The 17,732-nt window shown below is 47.7% G+C and overlaps 5 protein-coding genes across 5 annotated transcripts; 1 reads left to right on the forward strand and 4 right to left on the reverse strand.

The window, feature by feature from the left end:
• Positions 1–1,338: 1,338 nt before the first annotated feature.
• Positions 1,339–2,404, forward strand: LAESUDRAFT_718473 (uncharacterized protein; the record flags this gene model as incomplete). The annotated part of the gene is made up of 3 exons (XM_040907436.1): positions 1,339–2,143; positions 2,197–2,315; positions 2,378–2,404. 3 exons carry the CDS (start codon positions 1,339–1,341, stop codon positions 2,402–2,404), a joined length of 951 nt encoding a protein of 316 aa, XP_040757574.1.
• Positions 2,405–3,348: 944 nt separating this feature from the next.
• LAESUDRAFT_739825 (N2,N2-dimethylguanosine tRNA methyltransferase) lies at positions 3,349–5,518 on the reverse strand (the record flags this gene model as incomplete). Its single annotated transcript, XM_040911042.1, has 12 exons — positions 3,349–3,460; positions 3,527–3,609; positions 3,656–3,790; positions 3,879–3,921; positions 4,064–4,212; positions 4,335–4,432; positions 4,488–4,614; positions 4,675–4,770; positions 4,798–4,845; positions 4,916–4,987; positions 5,029–5,054; positions 5,248–5,518. The coding sequence occupies 12 exons, from the start codon at positions 5,516–5,518 to the stop codon at positions 3,349–3,351; spliced, it is 1,260 nt and encodes a 419-aa protein (XP_040757575.1).
• Positions 5,519–5,996: 478 nt separating this feature from the next.
• LAESUDRAFT_718475 (uncharacterized protein) lies at positions 5,997–9,101 on the reverse strand (the record flags this gene model as incomplete). Its single annotated transcript, XM_040907437.1, has 9 exons — positions 5,997–6,064; positions 6,123–6,333; positions 6,636–7,103; positions 7,211–7,360; positions 7,516–7,653; positions 7,699–8,232; positions 8,286–8,376; positions 8,526–8,654; positions 8,869–9,101. The coding sequence occupies 9 exons, from the start codon at positions 9,099–9,101 to the stop codon at positions 5,997–5,999; spliced, it is 2,022 nt and encodes a 673-aa protein (XP_040757576.1).
• A 585-nt stretch (positions 9,102–9,686) lies between these two features.
• Positions 9,687–10,012, reverse strand: LAESUDRAFT_667492 (copper ion chaperone; the record flags this gene model as incomplete). The annotated part of the gene is made up of 3 exons (XM_040905309.1): positions 9,687–9,805; positions 9,872–9,932; positions 9,983–10,012. Coding segments are annotated over 3 exons (210 nt in total), but the record flags the coding sequence as incomplete, so codon positions are not given.
• A 2,190-nt stretch (positions 10,013–12,202) lies between these two features.
• On the reverse strand, positions 12,203–16,518 carry LAESUDRAFT_732836 (uncharacterized protein). The gene is made up of 23 exons (XM_040910310.1): positions 16,355–16,518; positions 16,168–16,310; positions 15,973–16,098; positions 15,754–15,864; positions 15,348–15,726; positions 15,254–15,318; positions 15,046–15,177; positions 14,870–14,920; positions 14,621–14,805; positions 14,487–14,581; positions 14,294–14,430; positions 14,147–14,238; positions 14,079–14,088; positions 13,845–14,048; positions 13,740–13,774; positions 13,608–13,677; positions 13,479–13,549; positions 13,362–13,420; positions 13,166–13,312; positions 12,967–13,109; positions 12,790–12,816; positions 12,658–12,732; positions 12,203–12,537 (listed from the first exon to the last, which is right to left on the reverse strand). The coding sequence occupies exons 1-23, from the start codon at positions 16,398–16,400 to the stop codon at positions 12,445–12,447; spliced, it is 2,496 nt and encodes an 831-aa protein (XP_040757578.1). The 5' UTR covers positions 16,401–16,518; the 3' UTR covers positions 12,203–12,444.
• Positions 16,519–17,732: the final 1,214 nt, after the last annotated feature.

Below are 17,732 nucleotides of genomic sequence, written 5' to 3' on the forward strand. Positions count from 1 at the left end.
TGAAAATGTTTCTATAATTTCTCTGAATAGGTTCATCATCTGATGATAATCTTTTTATTAAAAGGCTCTAAAAAGATCTTAAATGTTATTTTTAACAATTGCTGATAAATATAAAAAGCAGATTAAAGAAAATAATTTAAATATCATATATATTATATTTAGAATCTTCTTTGACCTTTACACTTTGAAACCTAGGGAATAAGTTTTAAATGATTATTTTGAGCCTTGAGTAAAAATGCTCTAAGAAGACTTGAACTCTTTTTTGGAGACTATTATAGTCATTTGACATAAGATATTAGTTCTTTCATGCAGTGATATAAATCAAGCAGATGTGCTAGCTAGGGGTGTCATACACACCATTTTATTATTTTCTCAGTAATTCAATCATCTCTCAGTATTCGCCATCTTAGGAGCATGCCACTCGACTCTAAACACACTTGCTGATGTCACATTCTCATGGTGATCTTCCTTTTCAATCACCTGTGACCTCATTGCTTATGTTAGCCATTATCAGTGTCAGAAATAGTCCATGAAAAGATTTGAAGGAAATGCAGGAGTGTATTCTGTCCATCCTAATAGCTAGATTGATGAGAATGCAGAGATGCATTTTGTTCATCTTATAGCTAGGGGTAGGAGATCACTGATGCATGTTCGTGGTCGACTCATGTGATTTATCTTCTTTTTTCAGAATAACTGCCTGGACCTGGACATGTAATATGCCCTGGCAAATAGTTGATGCATGGGTCACCCTAACTGGTGATTCAGAAATGACCCTTTTAGGCCAGGTAGGCCATGATATGATCTGAAGATCCCATGGTAGCCTTGTGCTATTCTGCTTCTTTGGTGATGTGGTGTGTGCTTCTTTGATGGACTATGAAATCAAAAATCCTTAACGGTCTATCTTATTATACTCCGTTCTCACAAAATGTGCATTAAAAACAATAGATACACCACAAGTGGTAAGACCCTTTCTCACATTTATGAGAAATTTATGCCTTATTTGTTCTGCTCTCACTTTGAGGCAGTTCAAGTGTCATGGGACATTCCCAGCTAATTCTCCCTTTCTAACATTAGATTTGAGAAATAGACACATCTCCTTATATGGAGTATAATGAACTTTAAATAGAGGTTAAACTAAATTCTTGTAAATTCATACCTTTCCAGTTTGGTATCTTGTACAAATAACTGACAACAGGTCTGATGAGCTTATAAGCAAAAGCAGTCCATGACTTAAGACACCCTTAAGTGCTGCTTATCTGTTTTCTCACACGACACTGAGTCCACATTCGACGTCACTTTGCTCTATCAGCTGTGTCCCTTCTCCTAACCTAACCTCCTATGCCGACACCTGCCTCACCCCCCTCATCCCTTCTCTCTCTGAGGGTAGTGAATTTTTCTACCTACGACATTCAAGGATGGGCGGCATATCACAGCGGATCACTTCGGCATGATGCAGTCCCAGCTCAAGGCTTTGGCCTTGATAGACCACCTTTTGGGGTGAGAGACCACCCCTTTGGAGCACCCAGCTTCAACCTCTCAGGGTTAAGCCTTTATGAACCACGTCCCTCTGTGGCTGGTTTAGAGCGCTCTATAAACCGTTGCACATCTATTGGAGAGCTCAGAGCTTGTGGCCCTTTAGCTGCAAAAGAGGCAGTGCATCAACTTGTCGATCACGTGGTCAACTGCAAGCATGCCCATTATGGGTCCCTTCAGTTTCTTAACTGGACAAAGCAGTGGAACCACCTCAGCACTGACTCATCTGAGGAGACATCCATAAGGGTACCTCGCTTCGAGTACTTTGGTACTCATCACGTTCGCATCTGCAATGTGGTGATTGAGATGCTGCAATCCCACCTACTCCACTTTGATACAGCTATCCCTAGCCTATATCAAAAGGTGGCCTCACTCGAAGGTGAACTCACTTGGTCACACCTGGATGCCCTGGTTCAGGACCTCATCACCAACCATGTATTAGTCAAGGCACTCGGACAAGCTGCTGCAGGAACACTTGGAATCAATGAGAGAGAGCGTATGGGCATCAATCGGGGTATTAATTACTCTGCAATGCACCTTCTCTCACTTTGGCCAAACTACTGCCTCAAAGCTATGCAGCTTTGTGACCAAGAATTCCTTGCAGAATCTGGTAAGTCATTTCATGCCTATAGCTTCACATGGCACTAACTAACTTCTTATTAGCCTCATTCTACCAACGCATAGCTGAGTTGAGTTTGCCAGAAGTGGCACCCTGGACTCAGGATCAACCCATGGACCACCTTGTATGCTCAAGGGATGTCTTGTTGGAATCAGCCCATTCAGTAAGTGCTTATAACCCATGACTGGTTAACTTTAAAGTCGCTGACTTATTTGATAGACTTAGGCTTCTGACCTGTATGGTATCACATGATAGTTTACAATGTAGCTACATGGAAAAAAAATAGACTTGCGCAGACCTTCATGTACTTATAAGGTGGTCATATCAAATCCCAAGTCTGTGACATGCGAGAGCATTCTTTTGAATTCTTCTAAGTAGAATGATGTAAGATAGACCACTGGTTGGAATACCTTATAAATTATGTGATAACTCATGCATAATACACTAGGTTGTGTGCAATCCTAAGTGAATTGAACCTGTATTATGGTTCTTTGGCTCTTGCTTATGGTCTTGCGATGACAGGTCAGGTGGCATGGAGGTCCTTAAATATTGCTTAATCAGCTGTACTAATAGATAGTCTGTTTTGACTAATACATGAACCAATATAAATTATTATATGTTATTGAAGTAACACGACAGTGTAAAATATTTAAGTGTGTCAATGACAGCCAAAGCATTATGTGCAACTCCTTCAACTAATACAAAACCTTTGAGTTAGTTGTTTGAGCTTTCCTTAATCTCTGAGACTGACACACTTGAACTGTTCACTCACTACATGGTGCAGCCTGGATTGTTGATATTTTAGTTCCACCACAACAAGCATGGGGCAGATAGAATTAGCCAATCTCAGGGTTAATATATGGTAGTTGAAGATTTATCCTTGAATATACCTAAATAGCCACCAGGAAAGTAACACATGCACCACACTATACTTTGAGTCGACCTATATCCCTTACCTCCACATTCTGAGTAATTGAAGTTGATTGAGACAATGTTGACGAGTCTAAGTTGACTACTGATCAGCTTGCATGAATTCGTGACTAATAAAGTCACATGATGATCATTGAGCACTGCCCATCTGAGATTAAGCCTGGTCCCTACCAGACATGGCATATTACCTTGCATTATATCAAAGGCAGCTGGTTTACTAGTGTCAGCCCACTAGGTGCCTTTTACTACATTTAAGCATGATCATCTTAACTGTAACAAAACACATCGTGGACGTCCGCGCGCGTGGCAGTGGTCTTCAGTGAGCCAGCACTGATGTGCGATCTGGAGATCTGGTGTCCCGCATGAAGCAGTGCCAAGCTGAGAATCATCACGAAAATTAGACCCGCAGCACTTGATAAGATGCAGCATAAAAATAGTACTTACGCTACCTCATCCAGCGCTGGGCATATGCAGTGGAAGGTGCCAGCTATTTTCGCAGGCATGAAGTAGAATGGCGTATTCAGTTCCTGAAGGAAATTAGAGCAAGTCTTGCTGAAATTGCATGGTACCCACCTCCTTTGCGACAGTCAGCATACCTTTCATGCGTGCCGAAGTGCCATACTTATCATTGCTAGCTTCGATGTGTTCCAATACTTTCGAGATAAAAGCAGGGTCATGAATTGACCCCGACCACATCGGTCCAGTGACCTGGGAAAGGATGAGGAACGAGCGAGAATCTGGAGCAACGAGATGCATACGTGCAGCATTCAATTGCACTCTGGACATTGCTAGGCACTGTCAGTCCAGCATGTGCCTTGAAGTGGTAGTTGATGTTTCCGCTCAGTTCATGTACGTTCTGGTCATCCGTCTAAAAGGTTGCTCATAGAACGACTGGCAGCCGCTGCATATGTAGTAAATGGATGTCTTGCTGTCAGAGGCAGTTACCTTTGAGCACCGCATGCTGATGAAGCAAAAACTCACCTGAAAGCCTTTGTGACCTCATTCGCTGATGTATATATGCGGACAAACAGATGGACATAGAAGTCAATTGAGAGGGACAGGAGTGGCTGGATGTATCGACCGTACCTGGCAATGGATGTTAATATTGTGTGCAGTACGAGGCGAAGGGCCTATAGTTGGTTATCAGATGCCAGTCATAAAATTGCCTGAAAGTCATGTACCGCTTCGTGGCAATATTCCACCTTTACAGGCACACCTCCATAATTGAAGAAGCTGCGAGGGATCTTGATACACCAGAGGATGAAGAGGCGCAGAGGAGTGCGCACCATTTTTCAAGATAGTTCAATGTTGCTAGCACTGAAAGGTTCATACATGTCACGCACACGAGACCTAGATCACGAGCGAGTCAGCACAATGCGAGGATGTGAATGAATGAGCAGCTGACCTCCATCATTCATGCATTGTACTACAGCGTCGATGAACGGTGCAGCTGCCCCATACGGATCCAGGTCTACAACATCGACACACGCTCGTTCTGTCCGGTAATCGTACATCAATGCACTTGGATGATGCTCAGTTCCTTTGTGCCGCCGATTGTTCGAGAGGACCTATCAAGCGTCCCCTTCATTCACTCTAACTTTTGGTGGCACCGGCTTGCTGCCCTGACGTTTTGGAGTCTCTGACGAGCCTGCTTCAATTGTTTCGGTGTTATCTGCGAGTCCGTTGATCTCAACATTCCTTCACATTGCTTCAACAGTGGCAGGGGAATAATCATTCGTGATTCGCGATTCACGATGACATATCTGCAAACGCAAATGTAAATCCAATGAATGACATGCACATGCACATATATGCGTACCTGGCCAAAGGAACTTCCTTCGCGTAATGAATTGAATGCAGACCTGTCGCAGAGAGAGCCTCCAGAATCACGCTCCTGCATGGGTGCTACAGTGCGAGACCAATTCATATCTACGAGTGTAAATGACATGCATAGGACATTTCACACCTCTTTCTGCTTTTGTGAGCTTGTTTCAACGACTGATTGGAAGATGCAGTCTCTTTCGCCTCAGACGATCCTTTGCTAGCCTGGTCAGAGGCCATTTCAGCATCCACAGTCCCCTCTGTAGCAATAACGGAAGCCATCGTCTCATTCCCGACTGCTTGAACATGTTATACAAGCTACTTCACCCTTCTTGGACACTCACTCTTCACCTGCTTGGGCTTTGGTCCGCACCCATTCTCCTTCTTCTTAGCTTGCCTTTCCTGAGACTGCTGCCACTTTGCCTGCTTCTCCTCATTCAGCAGCTCACTCCAGGTACGGATGCATGCCATGCTCAGGTCATGGTTGAACTCCTCGACGGGTTTCAGGAATGCTTGGTTGTCTGGCGGCAAGAGGATGTAGTAGGCATTTTCTGTATGCAGGGTGTATCCCTCGGAGATCGTGATCGGTGGAGGCTCTGCAGTCTCTGAGGCCATTGCTTTGATATAGTGATATCGTAGACGATGAACTGTCCTCTGGCGCAGAGCCCGTATGAGACTTAGTATGGACAGCAATGTGAAACAAGCTCAGCACCCAGTAGTATGCAGTGCGCTTCGACTAGACAAGACACAGCATTTTTGAAGTGAGAGACGTGTCCTGACCTGACGCGATCGACTTGACCGCGTGCACTTAGCTGGCTACATCCAGATGCTATACAATGTCCTGCACCTACATTGTTGAGACTCGGCAGAAAGCACCTATTACAGCTGCCTACGAGTAACGGTATCTGAGTGATGGTAAAGGTATAGTACAATATTAATGTTCTGCGAACGGAAAGCTCATCTGAGACATGCTTCGTGACAGAGCTTGTTAGGCTGTGAAAGGTCACCAAAAGAAACATGAATCAACAAAACATCAGTATTCGAAATCCTCAGACACCAGCGTGATGGAGCCACTTAGGTCTCCCCATCATATTCATTCGAGGTTGATCTGCGACGTGATGGCCTTGCGCACGACGGCGTTCAGTGACAATGGGCCGCAACCTAATGATTTTCGGATGAGTGTCTGCTGTGCCAAGATCCAGAAAATGATACTGCTTACATTCAACTATGATATGCTTCTGGATGAGCTGTACCTCTTCTGCGACAACTTTATACAATCGCAGCTTCCTGGGATGGGCATGTTCCATGATGACACCCACATCCTGCAGCTCCTGCTCGTCAAGCTCTAGCCGCAGATGTTCCCCGCTCTTCCCGATGTCTACCTCAGACATGAGCACCATGAGACTCCCAGCCTCGGACCATCCACTCACCTGTGAACCTGGCGAGAATGGCTGCGACGCCACGCTCGTGGGTGATGAAGGGGACATACTTACTCTTACCTTGCCCTTCGGCGATTGCGGGGAGTCGGGGAGAAGGAACATTGATGTGGATGTCACGGATTCAGGCACAAGCATAGAGTGTGGTGAGGTGGGTAATAGAGGTGTCGCATGTCACGTTGGCAAGTAGAAAAGTCAGGGGACTTGAGAGGTAGCACGTTAGATGGTCCGTCTTCAGAATTCTCTAGAATCGACCACATGAGATCAACATTCTCCCTCTGAGTGACCAGTCACACTGACGATAAATTGAACACATGGTCCAGACCATTATCCTTCTCATCATCCCCATCCTGATGTCGCTTGCACTTCCCAGACAACAGCGCAGCCTGTGAAGCAGCCCTGCACAACCTCCCCTCTCTCTTCACTGAGTTTCCGAATTGCCTCTCACCAGGCATCACTGTATCATCATCACCCTCAAAATTAGTCAGGTCCAAAACATGCTCCTCATGCCCTAAATCACCTTTCCACTCGACATAGTCGCCCTGGTGATAATGCGGATCAAAAATGTCATCCACCTCCCCATCAGCAGAGGATATGGGCCCTGAATGAGCACTTTTCTCTTCCGTCTTCACATGATCCTGCCACACAAAGAGTGGTTTGGAGGAAAGAGAGTGTCTGTTGAAGGTGTGTGCAGCATCATTGCTAAAGAAGATTCTTGGATCATTTTGGCATTCATCACAAATACGTTCACCTGCAGCTCTGAGCTTGAGATCATCGACATACATCAGTGCAAGATCATGGCACACCACTGTATATGGCCTAAGAAGACAATGAGCCTTGGAGACCCGTAGAATCTGGCAGTACCACTCACTGAACTCATGTACCAGTCAAACAAGGTGAACATGTCTGATGTTGAAACTGGGCTTCCCCCATTCACCTCGCTTCCCACCAAGGGATGAGCCATCTCTGCCAGTGAGACATAGGCACACATACTGCAGCATGGACAGGCCAAAGCCAATGCCTAAGCCACCAGCAATAATAAGCACAGTCAAGTACGCTCCCCACCGGGCATGCACCGCCGAGCCAAACAACCCATCCACATACGTGCACATCACAATGCCTCGAGCGGGGAGCTCTCAACCCACAGACAGGTGCTCGGTGGTGCCTCCCACTGACAATGGTGCACACAACAGTGTCCCACAAGCGCTTTGTCCACCCATTCTTTGCACGGATCAGGAAGATGAGCTCCCGGCCCTCATCCATTGGCGCTTCTTGACCGCATACGGTGGCCACGGTGAATGGATGCATGGTGAGCTGTGATATAGTGAGAATCCTCAGGAGGAAATGCTGTCCACGCACCCAGGGCATGTAGCCCGGCGTAATGAGGCACAGTCGTATCGTTCGTCCAGGAAGGAGCTCCGCATGTGCAAAGCCCAGTGGTGGAATGTAGCTGCCAGAGGCGCCCAATGTGACCTTGCCTGGTATGCATGTGATATGAACATCCATGCTCAGTTTGGATGTTGTCGGTGAGCTAGGAGGAATGTAGAGCTTCTTCAGCACATGAGGGGAGGACATTGGCTCCATCTCCCATGACTCCAGCAAAGCAGAAGCGTTCAACGCTGGCCCCTTCTGTGAGTTCTTCGGAGCCGGCGATGGAAGCACTCTGTCAAGATAGTCATTGGTAGTCAGCCACCATATCGATCGCCATATGCGCTCTCTGATCCACAGCGTGAGGGCTGCCCAGCACCACCATCCCACGGATGCATGGTGCAGGGTGAAGAAGATGAGTGTTAGCGGCACTAGCATGACGTATAGGAAGTAGAAAATTTTATAGTAAAGCCACCAGATGGGGCGGAGGGAGCGAACCACCAGGACTGTCATGAAGCCGAAAGCCTGTCGAGCTGGTCAGAGTTATCGATGAACCGCACCCAGGTCTGTATACCCACAATCCATCCATAAATAAAGTTGATATAATCCCAGGCATAGGTATAGAGCACCTTCCCAGTGCTGCTTCTCTGCTCTATGGTGAGCTGTATGCTTCAGAAAATGACATGCAGCACGGAAAAAACCAGATGAGACGGCCGATCCACCTGTGCATCCCGGCGAGTTTGTCGAAATGCAGCTGGATGATGAAGGGCAGGGCTAGCACTGCGAATGGCAGTGCTTTCAGAGCCAAAAGCACGCACAGAGGAAAGAGGGTAAAGGCGATGAGACCCGTTCTGTTGCCCAATGTCCACCAGGCTTTGCCAATCGTGTAGTCAGGCATGTACTGGGTCAATGCAGAGACATTGACCGAACATCTCGTAAGTAGCATACTGGAGGTATTTCACATGTCAGCGGCTGTGGACTTCGGAGCAATGTAGTCTGGGCCAGCGAACACGAGTATGAGTGTCGCAATTACGATGGACATCAAGATGATAATCTGAGCATTTGGAGGGGAGAGATAACAGCTGCCAGTGAGGGTCTCCTCTCCACATGGTGACCTTGAGGGCATGCTTCTTCCTCTATGTCCTCTGGCGGATGACCCACTTACTCCAGAGAGCACCGAAATAGCCACCTCTGAGGCTGACCAGGTGAAAGGCAGCAAAGAGCACTAAGGTCACGGCAATGACTGCCCACAAAATATACGTGTAGACATAGCTCGGAGTGCTTTGCGCGTGTATGTCCAGATAGGCAGTGATATAGTCGACATCATTCACGTAGTAAGGAGTGGTCAGATAAGCAGTTAGGACAGCCATCATCATTGAGTCCCGCGAGGCCATGAAGGAGTGCAAGCTCTCTGTTGTGTCATATATCCAGTCAAAGTGAAGGTTGTGAAGAAAAGTCGGTGCTCCCACAAACTCTGCAATGCCAAGCGGAATTCCACTGGCATGACAAGTCGAGACAGGATGCAAGATCAGCTCACATGTGCAGCGGAGGCGGGTGTCATTTTATGAAAGGAAAGAGTGGATCGGTGGATTATATGGGATTGTGGTGCAGGAGAAGGGCAAGAGGGTGAGGAGAAGCCGAGGCTGTATACGAGGTCCTGCCAGGAACAACCATGCAGGTGCTCGTCTCCCTTCTGAGATCGGCAACCGTGATTCTCTTCTCTGCTCTGTCATCGACATTGTCAATTTGCTCAACCCCAGACTGGTTACGGCTTTCCTCACGTACGTTGCCACACATGCGGACATCTCATGGTCATCATATGCATATTTATATCCTACATACTCATCAGACACTGAGGCGTGATATCACCGCTAGCCACAGCCAGCACCTCAGCCACAAACCTGCTCATTCCACCGTCTGCCCGGAGCGCACCTGTGCCAGAAATAAGACACACAACCATGATCTCGCATCGCAGCAGGCTAGTCACCTCGTACACACACCTCCTTATCCATCTTCTTGGTCTTCTCCAGCAACGTGTCATACGGGATCGACCCCTTCACGATGACCTCCTGCTTTTCCAAGCTTACATTGTAGGAGTCTACGCCTAGTGTCCGTGGAGGCCCGTTCAGCACCACGCTCTCACTACTTTAGGCCAGGGACATACCATCAGCTTGTGCCTTCTTCAATGCATGTTCAATGGCATCGGAGCAGCCACTGCAGGTCATCTGAACATCATGAGCTGTGCAGCCACAGCACGACAAATATAGAGGTGTACCTTGACATCGAACTTGTAGGTGTGGGTAGCCTACATGACATATCAGTTCTCTCCACACAAGCTGCACCGTGTGGATGCACCCACCATAGCGAACATCTGCTCTTGTCGATGGTATCAAAGTTCATCTAATATATCATGAATGAAATGACCCGCTGGTCTCATTCATCTCGACCTGCTCGTCGCCCTCAGTAGCTACAGCTTGCCATCCAGTGCCTGGTGTTGGTCTGCCATGTATTCATGTGAAACAGTTCACATGCACTGCTAATGGATGTGCTTGCTCAACATCGGTGATCTCAAATACATTTGAGAGCTTACATATGATGTCGGAAGGCGATGCGTTTCACCTCCTTTGAGTGAGCTAATACACCGGGATACCCACAAGGACGAAGCCTATCAATCCTATTAGGTTCAGCAAAAATCACACAGAAGGTTGATGGAATTCCTCAGCTCACTGAGAACCACCATCGCCTCGAGCGGCGGTCTGTCAGTGTACAAGGTCACAGTCCGTGAGAGCATCCTCGAACATCGTGACCACAGACTTAGTTCACCGACTGTGGATCGACACATTAGAATGCGAATGAGAGCACCTTCGAATATTCAACCTGGACATTTAGTTCGGCAGTGCAATACTCATTGAGGATAGTAGGATACATGTGAAAGCTGGAAAGGTTCTGTTTAGTGAACAAATGCATGTGAGAAGGATTTAGATTTAAGACCGCAGGTCTCTGCTATAATAGTGATTGCAATCATACTGCAGACATGACTCTGTCGCTCCTGGACACATATGTTTGTAGGCAATACTTGTAATACATCTTGAGGACCAAGACTCTTGGCAATGTAACAAAAAGAATCGACTGCCGCACGACGGATGCCCTTCTTGTGCACCTTCAGTAGATTCAGAAGCTCGAAGCAGATACGCATTCATGCTCACACTGGCGTGAACTCAGCGCTGCAGCTGGCTGGATTGAACGATGTTTGCATATTATCGGTGAATGATGGGAGACGGGCATACCAATGCGAACGATGAGGTTGATCGTGGTCTCCTGCACCTTCTCGTGTCTATTATGGAGAATCGGCGTCATACGGGCACTACGCACAATGATATCAGCACTAAGCACTTGCATAGACAGAAGTGGGTGCCCACAGAGATCCTTCACAGGTGGATTCATTATGTCATACCAACAATGGGGTGGATGCACCAATCATGCCTACCTTGTCGAGATGAGTAAACGTGACATGTTGGATTGAAAAATCGGTGTAGCTGGCTTACCAATATTGGTCATGACCGGTAAAGTATGAAGGGCACTGGACAAACCTTCTGGGGACCCATCGGACAAGTAAATTACAATGTCTAGATTATCGCATCTTTTCATGATAATCTGCACAGGATCGTATGCTCAAAACAGATTGTGCTCACTGCAAAGACTGAAACTCGGGCGGACGAGCATATTCATGGCTATTCTTGGCCCAGACATCATCCCAGTCAAGGCCATTCCTGTGACTCGGGGCATCTGGGGATCCATTACCTTCACTTTTTCTCCTGTTCAAATGCCATCATCTGACCTGTCAGCCTGCCTGCTGGGGATAGCACTCCAAAAAGGGATAGCACTGCTGTTGTCAAATACCACCACAGAGCAACTGAACACGTCTTTCCTTGACAGCATTTCATTGTCTAACCGAGATGAGAGACATCCAACAGACTGCTCTGTGAGCGACATCAAGTGCGATATCAGGGAAGAGACCTCTGATGCATCGTGGGAAGAGGAAACTGAGAGCACGAAGAATGTAATCTGGGAGGAGAAAGACGAGCGCATGCAGGACAGGTGTGAGAGAATCTCTGAGGAGCTTTTCGAGAGAACTGTGCTCATGTGGTGAGCCATTTTGCTCAATGGCAGGGCATTTGCACTAAGCTACTATTTTCAGGAGGGAAAGTTAGAAGGCATAAACCTCATTGAACCCGCTCTAGAACGTACCGTCAGAGGCTGACCGCTAGACAAGAGTTTCACTCCCTATTCAGACATACTTCTGCACCACAGAAGTATATATGGCTTAGCATGTAGTAGCAGATGCCAAGGAGCTTGAACAGCTCAAAGCGGCTGCACCTACGGTGAAGCGTGGTCACCTGATCTACAACCGTAACGTGTCAGTGGTGTCGAATAGACACGCGTGTGTGGCTACATGCTCGGATGCATCGATCCCACCCGCAAAGTCATATAATCCACAAAAACACTGTTGTTTCATTCTAATTTACAATACACAGATCTACAAGAAATCTGAGAGTCCGTGATGAAAGATGAGATGTGAGACAACAAGAGGTCACGATGAGAGATGTTGTATTCTGATATCATGAGCAATACCATAGAGCAAACGACTGGAACATATCGATAGCAGCAAAAGAGAGTGAAAGAAGAAAGGGGTAATACGTCATATCGTATTCCACGATACGTCTCATAGTCTGGAGGCTATGAAGAGCCATCCTGATCCTCGGGAGTCATAACACTAGGATGCGATGGCTCTAGCTTTGCGACATTCTGCAGAAAGCACTCCACGATCAGCTTGTCGAGGCACAGATTAGAGAGGGATGGTCACTCGTTCAGTAAATGAGCCTGATCCTTCAATGGAGGGCATATGAGCATGCACCATCTCTCAGAGAATAAACACCCTGCTGGGCTTACCGAGCTCTTGCCCATTGGTAGGTGAAGCACATGGCAGGTGAACTCTCTCTCCAGATATGGAAGAGATGGTATGAACTGCAGAGGTACTCAGTCAGCCTGACACGCATGTATACTTAAGATCTAATGACTTACCCCGCCCTCTCGTATCTGCAAAGGCTCCTGCCTTCACTCATCTCGCACTGCATCCTCAAGTGCATGGAATCATGGATCATCCAGGTTCTTGATCCACCAGTCCACAGTTCAATCTATGCAGACCTGCAGGACCAGCGAGGTCAAATATTGATCACAATGAGCGAGCACGAATAGTACCTTCAGCTTGTTCGGCGAGTGCATCTTCTCAAAGGACCACTGAAGATGTTCACACAAGGCATTCGTGACTGTGTTCAGATCCTGGTCCGGCACGATGTGCAAGGAGACATGAGCTTTCACTGTCGCAGGTATGACCGTTGAGTCTGCGATGGAGATAAATAAGCACCATGTCCCAGCTTTCCTCATAAGTCCAACGTACTCCTTGGCCCAGATACCTCAACATTGTGCACTGTTAAAGACAGTTCATGCCAACGTGCAGCAATCGAAGATGCTGGCATGTGCATGATCCCTGCAAGCACCAAGTATAAATGCTCTTCCTCTCTCATTATTGGATGCACACTTTTATCTGAGAACTATTTAGCCTTGCAATTCAGACGGATCTCAGGCCTACTCACAGAATTTGGGAATCGTTATGCGATTTTGCCTGTCAATGAGAGTGCCGAGGGGCTTGAGCCTACAAGGAAGGACATATTAGCTATTCCAGTATCTGGCTAAATCCACAGAGCACTTACATGTCCAGCATAGGTTCGATCGTAGCTCCTCCATCCACGCTGGAATGCCGATCAGGTCCTTTGCAGGAAATCTGAAAACCCACCATAAGCCTGATGAAGAACTGAGGTAAGCAAGCTCCTTATCTCGACGTGACAATGCACTACCCTGCATAATCCATACGTGATGCAAGGCGTGTCCTCCACAATCCACGTCAAATTGCTGGTCCAAGAATTCCTATATGAGTGAGGATCTGCAGTGCGCAGGGTTGCAATGTAACATACCTCACAAGAATAGCATCGATCGGCCCGATTGCATCCTATCACACGAAGTTGTTCCCATGAAGCATCAGCAAACACTGCCACAGAGCATGCTATCGAGCTACGAACCTTGTTTTTCCATACCGTCTCAGTGAACCCTCCACTCCCCGCTTCCTCCTCACCCTCAATCAAGAGCACCAGGTCAAGATCAAGCACACATCGAATGAGTAATTCTGCAGCCACGCACACCACAGCCATGATGGGGCCCTTGTTATCAGTTGCGCCACGGCCATACAAATAGCCATTGCATCCGGTCAATGCAAAGGGATCAGACTGCCATTCTCAGTGAGAAGCGGCGATAACACCATAGTGCCTGACGCAGGATGCATATCAGTGGCCATCATCTCCCCCGTGTACGAATGCAGACAAACCCGTAAAAGAGGATTCGCAGATGCTTGCGCTTCGTCTGCATCCCTGAGAAGGTGGCAAAGACAAGGGGGTTTGTGCTCTCACCAGTCGGTAACTGTAGGTTCATGATTGGTGAGCAACATGAGAACCTGGGCACAGCAGAAACACACCAATGATGACACAGCTCCGAGCTGAGTGAAGCATTTGCACAACCAGATCGCCGCTTGCCGGCAATCCTTCTGATGTGCAAGGGAATTGCTGACGCTCGGGATCGAGACGAGTTTAGATAAGACATACACCATTGTTTCTGCCATACAGACAATCAGCTTTTTGAGGAAAGGGGACATGTGTTGAGAAACCTACCATTGCTTGCATCGCCAAGATCGATATCAAATGTCAAGGACAATGGACTGAGCAGCTTCAATTTCGGTGGCTCGACCTCCCAGATCTGACAATCACTGTTAGACATTGCAACATCAACAGTGTGCTCTCAAAACATGCTTTGATGGTTCGCGCCAGTCACCAAAGCGAAAACGGCTGGGGAAAAGCATGCTGTCATGTCCAATTCGTGCAGGTCGGCATCGGCAAATGGGGAAGATGGAATGCTCATTACAATTGAGGAGAGGACGATTCCTTCATGGGCTTTCCAGGATGCAGTGCAATCAAACTGGGAGGACCAGCGCTACCAAGACCGTAAGACCCACCACGTCAACTACTGTACATATCCCATGCTAAACAAGGCGCACCTGTAATTCTCCATTTGCAAAGCATACAGACAAGTCTGAATGGAGTAGTGACTGGGAAAGGATGTCCCACATTCTAGGATGATGAGTTAGTAATATGCACACGATTCACATTAATATAGCCTTACCTCAACCACGATGAGAATGCAAACAAGAGTTCAAGTCTCAAGGTCCCAGACCTGGACATGCCCATCCTGGCAACCAGCGAAGACCGTCTCACCACAAACTGTGACCGTGAGCACTGCACCTGTGCAACAGCCAAACGTGTGCAGGAGAATCGGTGTTGAGTTCCCAGAAGCCAATTGCCACAGCTGTTGTTATGTCATTAAAGAGAAAGCGCCGAGATTTAGCCAGAAGCACAGCATTTTAAGCTCAATGGGCACGCACCTTCACAGTCTCATCACCACTTCTCGTGACGAGCTGTAGATTGTGCATCTCGCCATCTGCCTCCGCTCCGAAGGCAGATCGTCTGAAGCTTCACGTGAGCTCGGGACCAGCGTCATGCAGTAGATGTATCCGTAATGCACGGAGTAGATCACATTTGCTGGTGGCACCTGCAACGTGATCATGGAATGCTGCAGCGCTTGCGTTGAGCTCGAGGGTGAGCCGGATGTGCTCGGCAGGGAGGATGACGTCAACGGAGGTGTCAGAGGAGGTGAGCCATTCGAGCAGCTCAAGCACGTCGGATTGCATGTGAACAGATCTGCGAGGCGGCGCTGATATTGCGGGTAGCTTTCAAAGAACTTGTGCACGTGACGTGTCAGTGTGGAGCACCCGCTGGCATCAGGCGAGTCTAGGAATATTGACCCGTAGGCAAATAAACTTGATGAAGGAAATGGAGATATGGAAAAGGTGAACCACTGCAGAGATGTGTCTTAGCACCCGACGTAGAGTGTCTGAAGCGCAGGAGACCAAGCGAGTGAGAAGAGGTCACCTGCATCGGTTTCGCCATGCGGATTGAGAATATAAAGTGAACAGAGAAATCGCGTGCTCCAAATCTGAGGTGAAGGAGAGGTGAGAGATTATTGCGCAGAATACAACTACGACATACACGTATTGTGCTGTCACCTGTGTCATGTCTTCAGCATGACCAGCAAGAGGGTGACTGTCACGCAATGCTCACCAGATGCACTAAAGAGCCACTCCTTGTCAGAGGTGTACTCGAGGGTGAGGACACTACCAGTATGTCCTCTGAGTGAGGTCTTCAATTTGAGCATGTGCTTGTCCCATACCTGAGCATGCACGGATCCAATCATTCAGTTTCGAAACATTGATAGCGTGATAGGTGGGGCAAGACTGACGGAGATATCTCCAGTGGGGCTGCCGCTGTAGACATGACTCGCATCAGCGGCCAGACTGAGGACAGAGTTCTGTTCCTGATGAAGTGTATGAAAGAGCTTGGGGGACCTGCCAGCATTGTCAAACGGCCTGCTGAGTGATGCTGCTTCGTCGCATTCACTGTTGAGCTCTGCGAACATGACGAGACACATGGGGACGTATGATCAGGGATTATTGAACTCAAAGGTTTCACCATTATATGGTGAACTGAAGTAGGGCTGCTGGGATGGCGTTTCAGAGAGTTGGCAGGTTAGAAATGGAAGATAACAGATTGGAGGAGATGGAATGGAATTGGGAGGCAGAGAGAGGTGGCGCGGATGCTCCCGTGCACGCTGCGCCTGCACGCGACTTCAAACTTGTGATCTTGAGCGTCTATTGCACATCGTTTCGCCATCCTTGCTCAACACTTCCACTACTGCATCAAGAATCTCGACGTTGGCACTCTGCAGTGGCTGCTGATCCACTGCTGCATCGATCCTACCTACTTGCTCACTCAGATGCCCACGATGATATCTGTTCAGCATCTTGACATATCAGGATGGTGGAGGGTGCTAATCTCGCCATCAGAATCGTGAAAGACATCTGTCGCCAGCCATACTGGATCTTTGATCGTACTCACGATGCACGCCCGCCGTCCGATGCACGTGGGGATGCCCAGTGAGCTTACAATGGCTTCTGAGCTGCAAGTGACCTGTGCTTTGATGTTGTGTTGTGTATAACCTCTGATGCATTGCAGAAGCTGTGGTCACAACTGGAAAATTCAGCCGACACTGTGCAAGGGCTGAAGTACTCGGCCGCTTACAGACAGCGTGATGGCCGTTGTTTCGGTTGTGACATTATTCAGGTGACAAAGGCTCTTCTTACGTATATGGTCTCAAGGTGCAAACTCAGGTGCCAGGTCTTGCCTCTAAATGAGCAAGATGTTTACTCTCATCTCAGGCAGACAGCTATTGAAGTCTACCAGTTCGATTATGATGTGTCATCCTGGAGCTGTGTGGATGTTCTATTTCATGTATCACTTGCATCGTTGTGATATAGACTGATCAGACTCAACCTTGACTACGAACTGATGCACTCATCACCATCTGAAGGATCGTGCACGTTTCGTGCAATGCCTTGTGCTGGCAATTCAGAGCATGGGCATCAGAGAGCTGAAGCTAATCTGAGATCTGCTGTTCCGAAGCCAGCGGAGCACCCAATGCTTGATTCGGGGGATTCTCAAAGCTGTGGCTGTGCTCTCACTCTGTGCGGACCTCAAAGGGCTGAAGTTAATCTGGGATCTGCTGTTTCGAAGCCAGTGGAGCACCCAACACTTCACTCTCAACTTTCTCTACACTGGGACCCTTGCTTTCTTGAACCGAAAATTTGGTCTAGACACGACATTTCACATTATGCATTCTGCAGCATACTATTCCTTGACACTGTATGACGAGATCCAGGCACGCATCATCCAGGAGATGATGCACAGCCTCTTCCATACATTCCTCAAATTCTCTGCCATCTGTGTCACTCGTAAATATAATTGCAG

The sequence above is a fragment of the Laetiporus sulphureus genome (assembly GCF_001632365.1).
Source record: "Laetiporus sulphureus 93-53 unplaced genomic scaffold LAESUscaffold_108, whole genome shotgun sequence".
Taxonomy (NCBI): Eukaryota; Fungi; Basidiomycota; class Agaricomycetes; order Polyporales; family Laetiporaceae; genus Laetiporus; species Laetiporus sulphureus.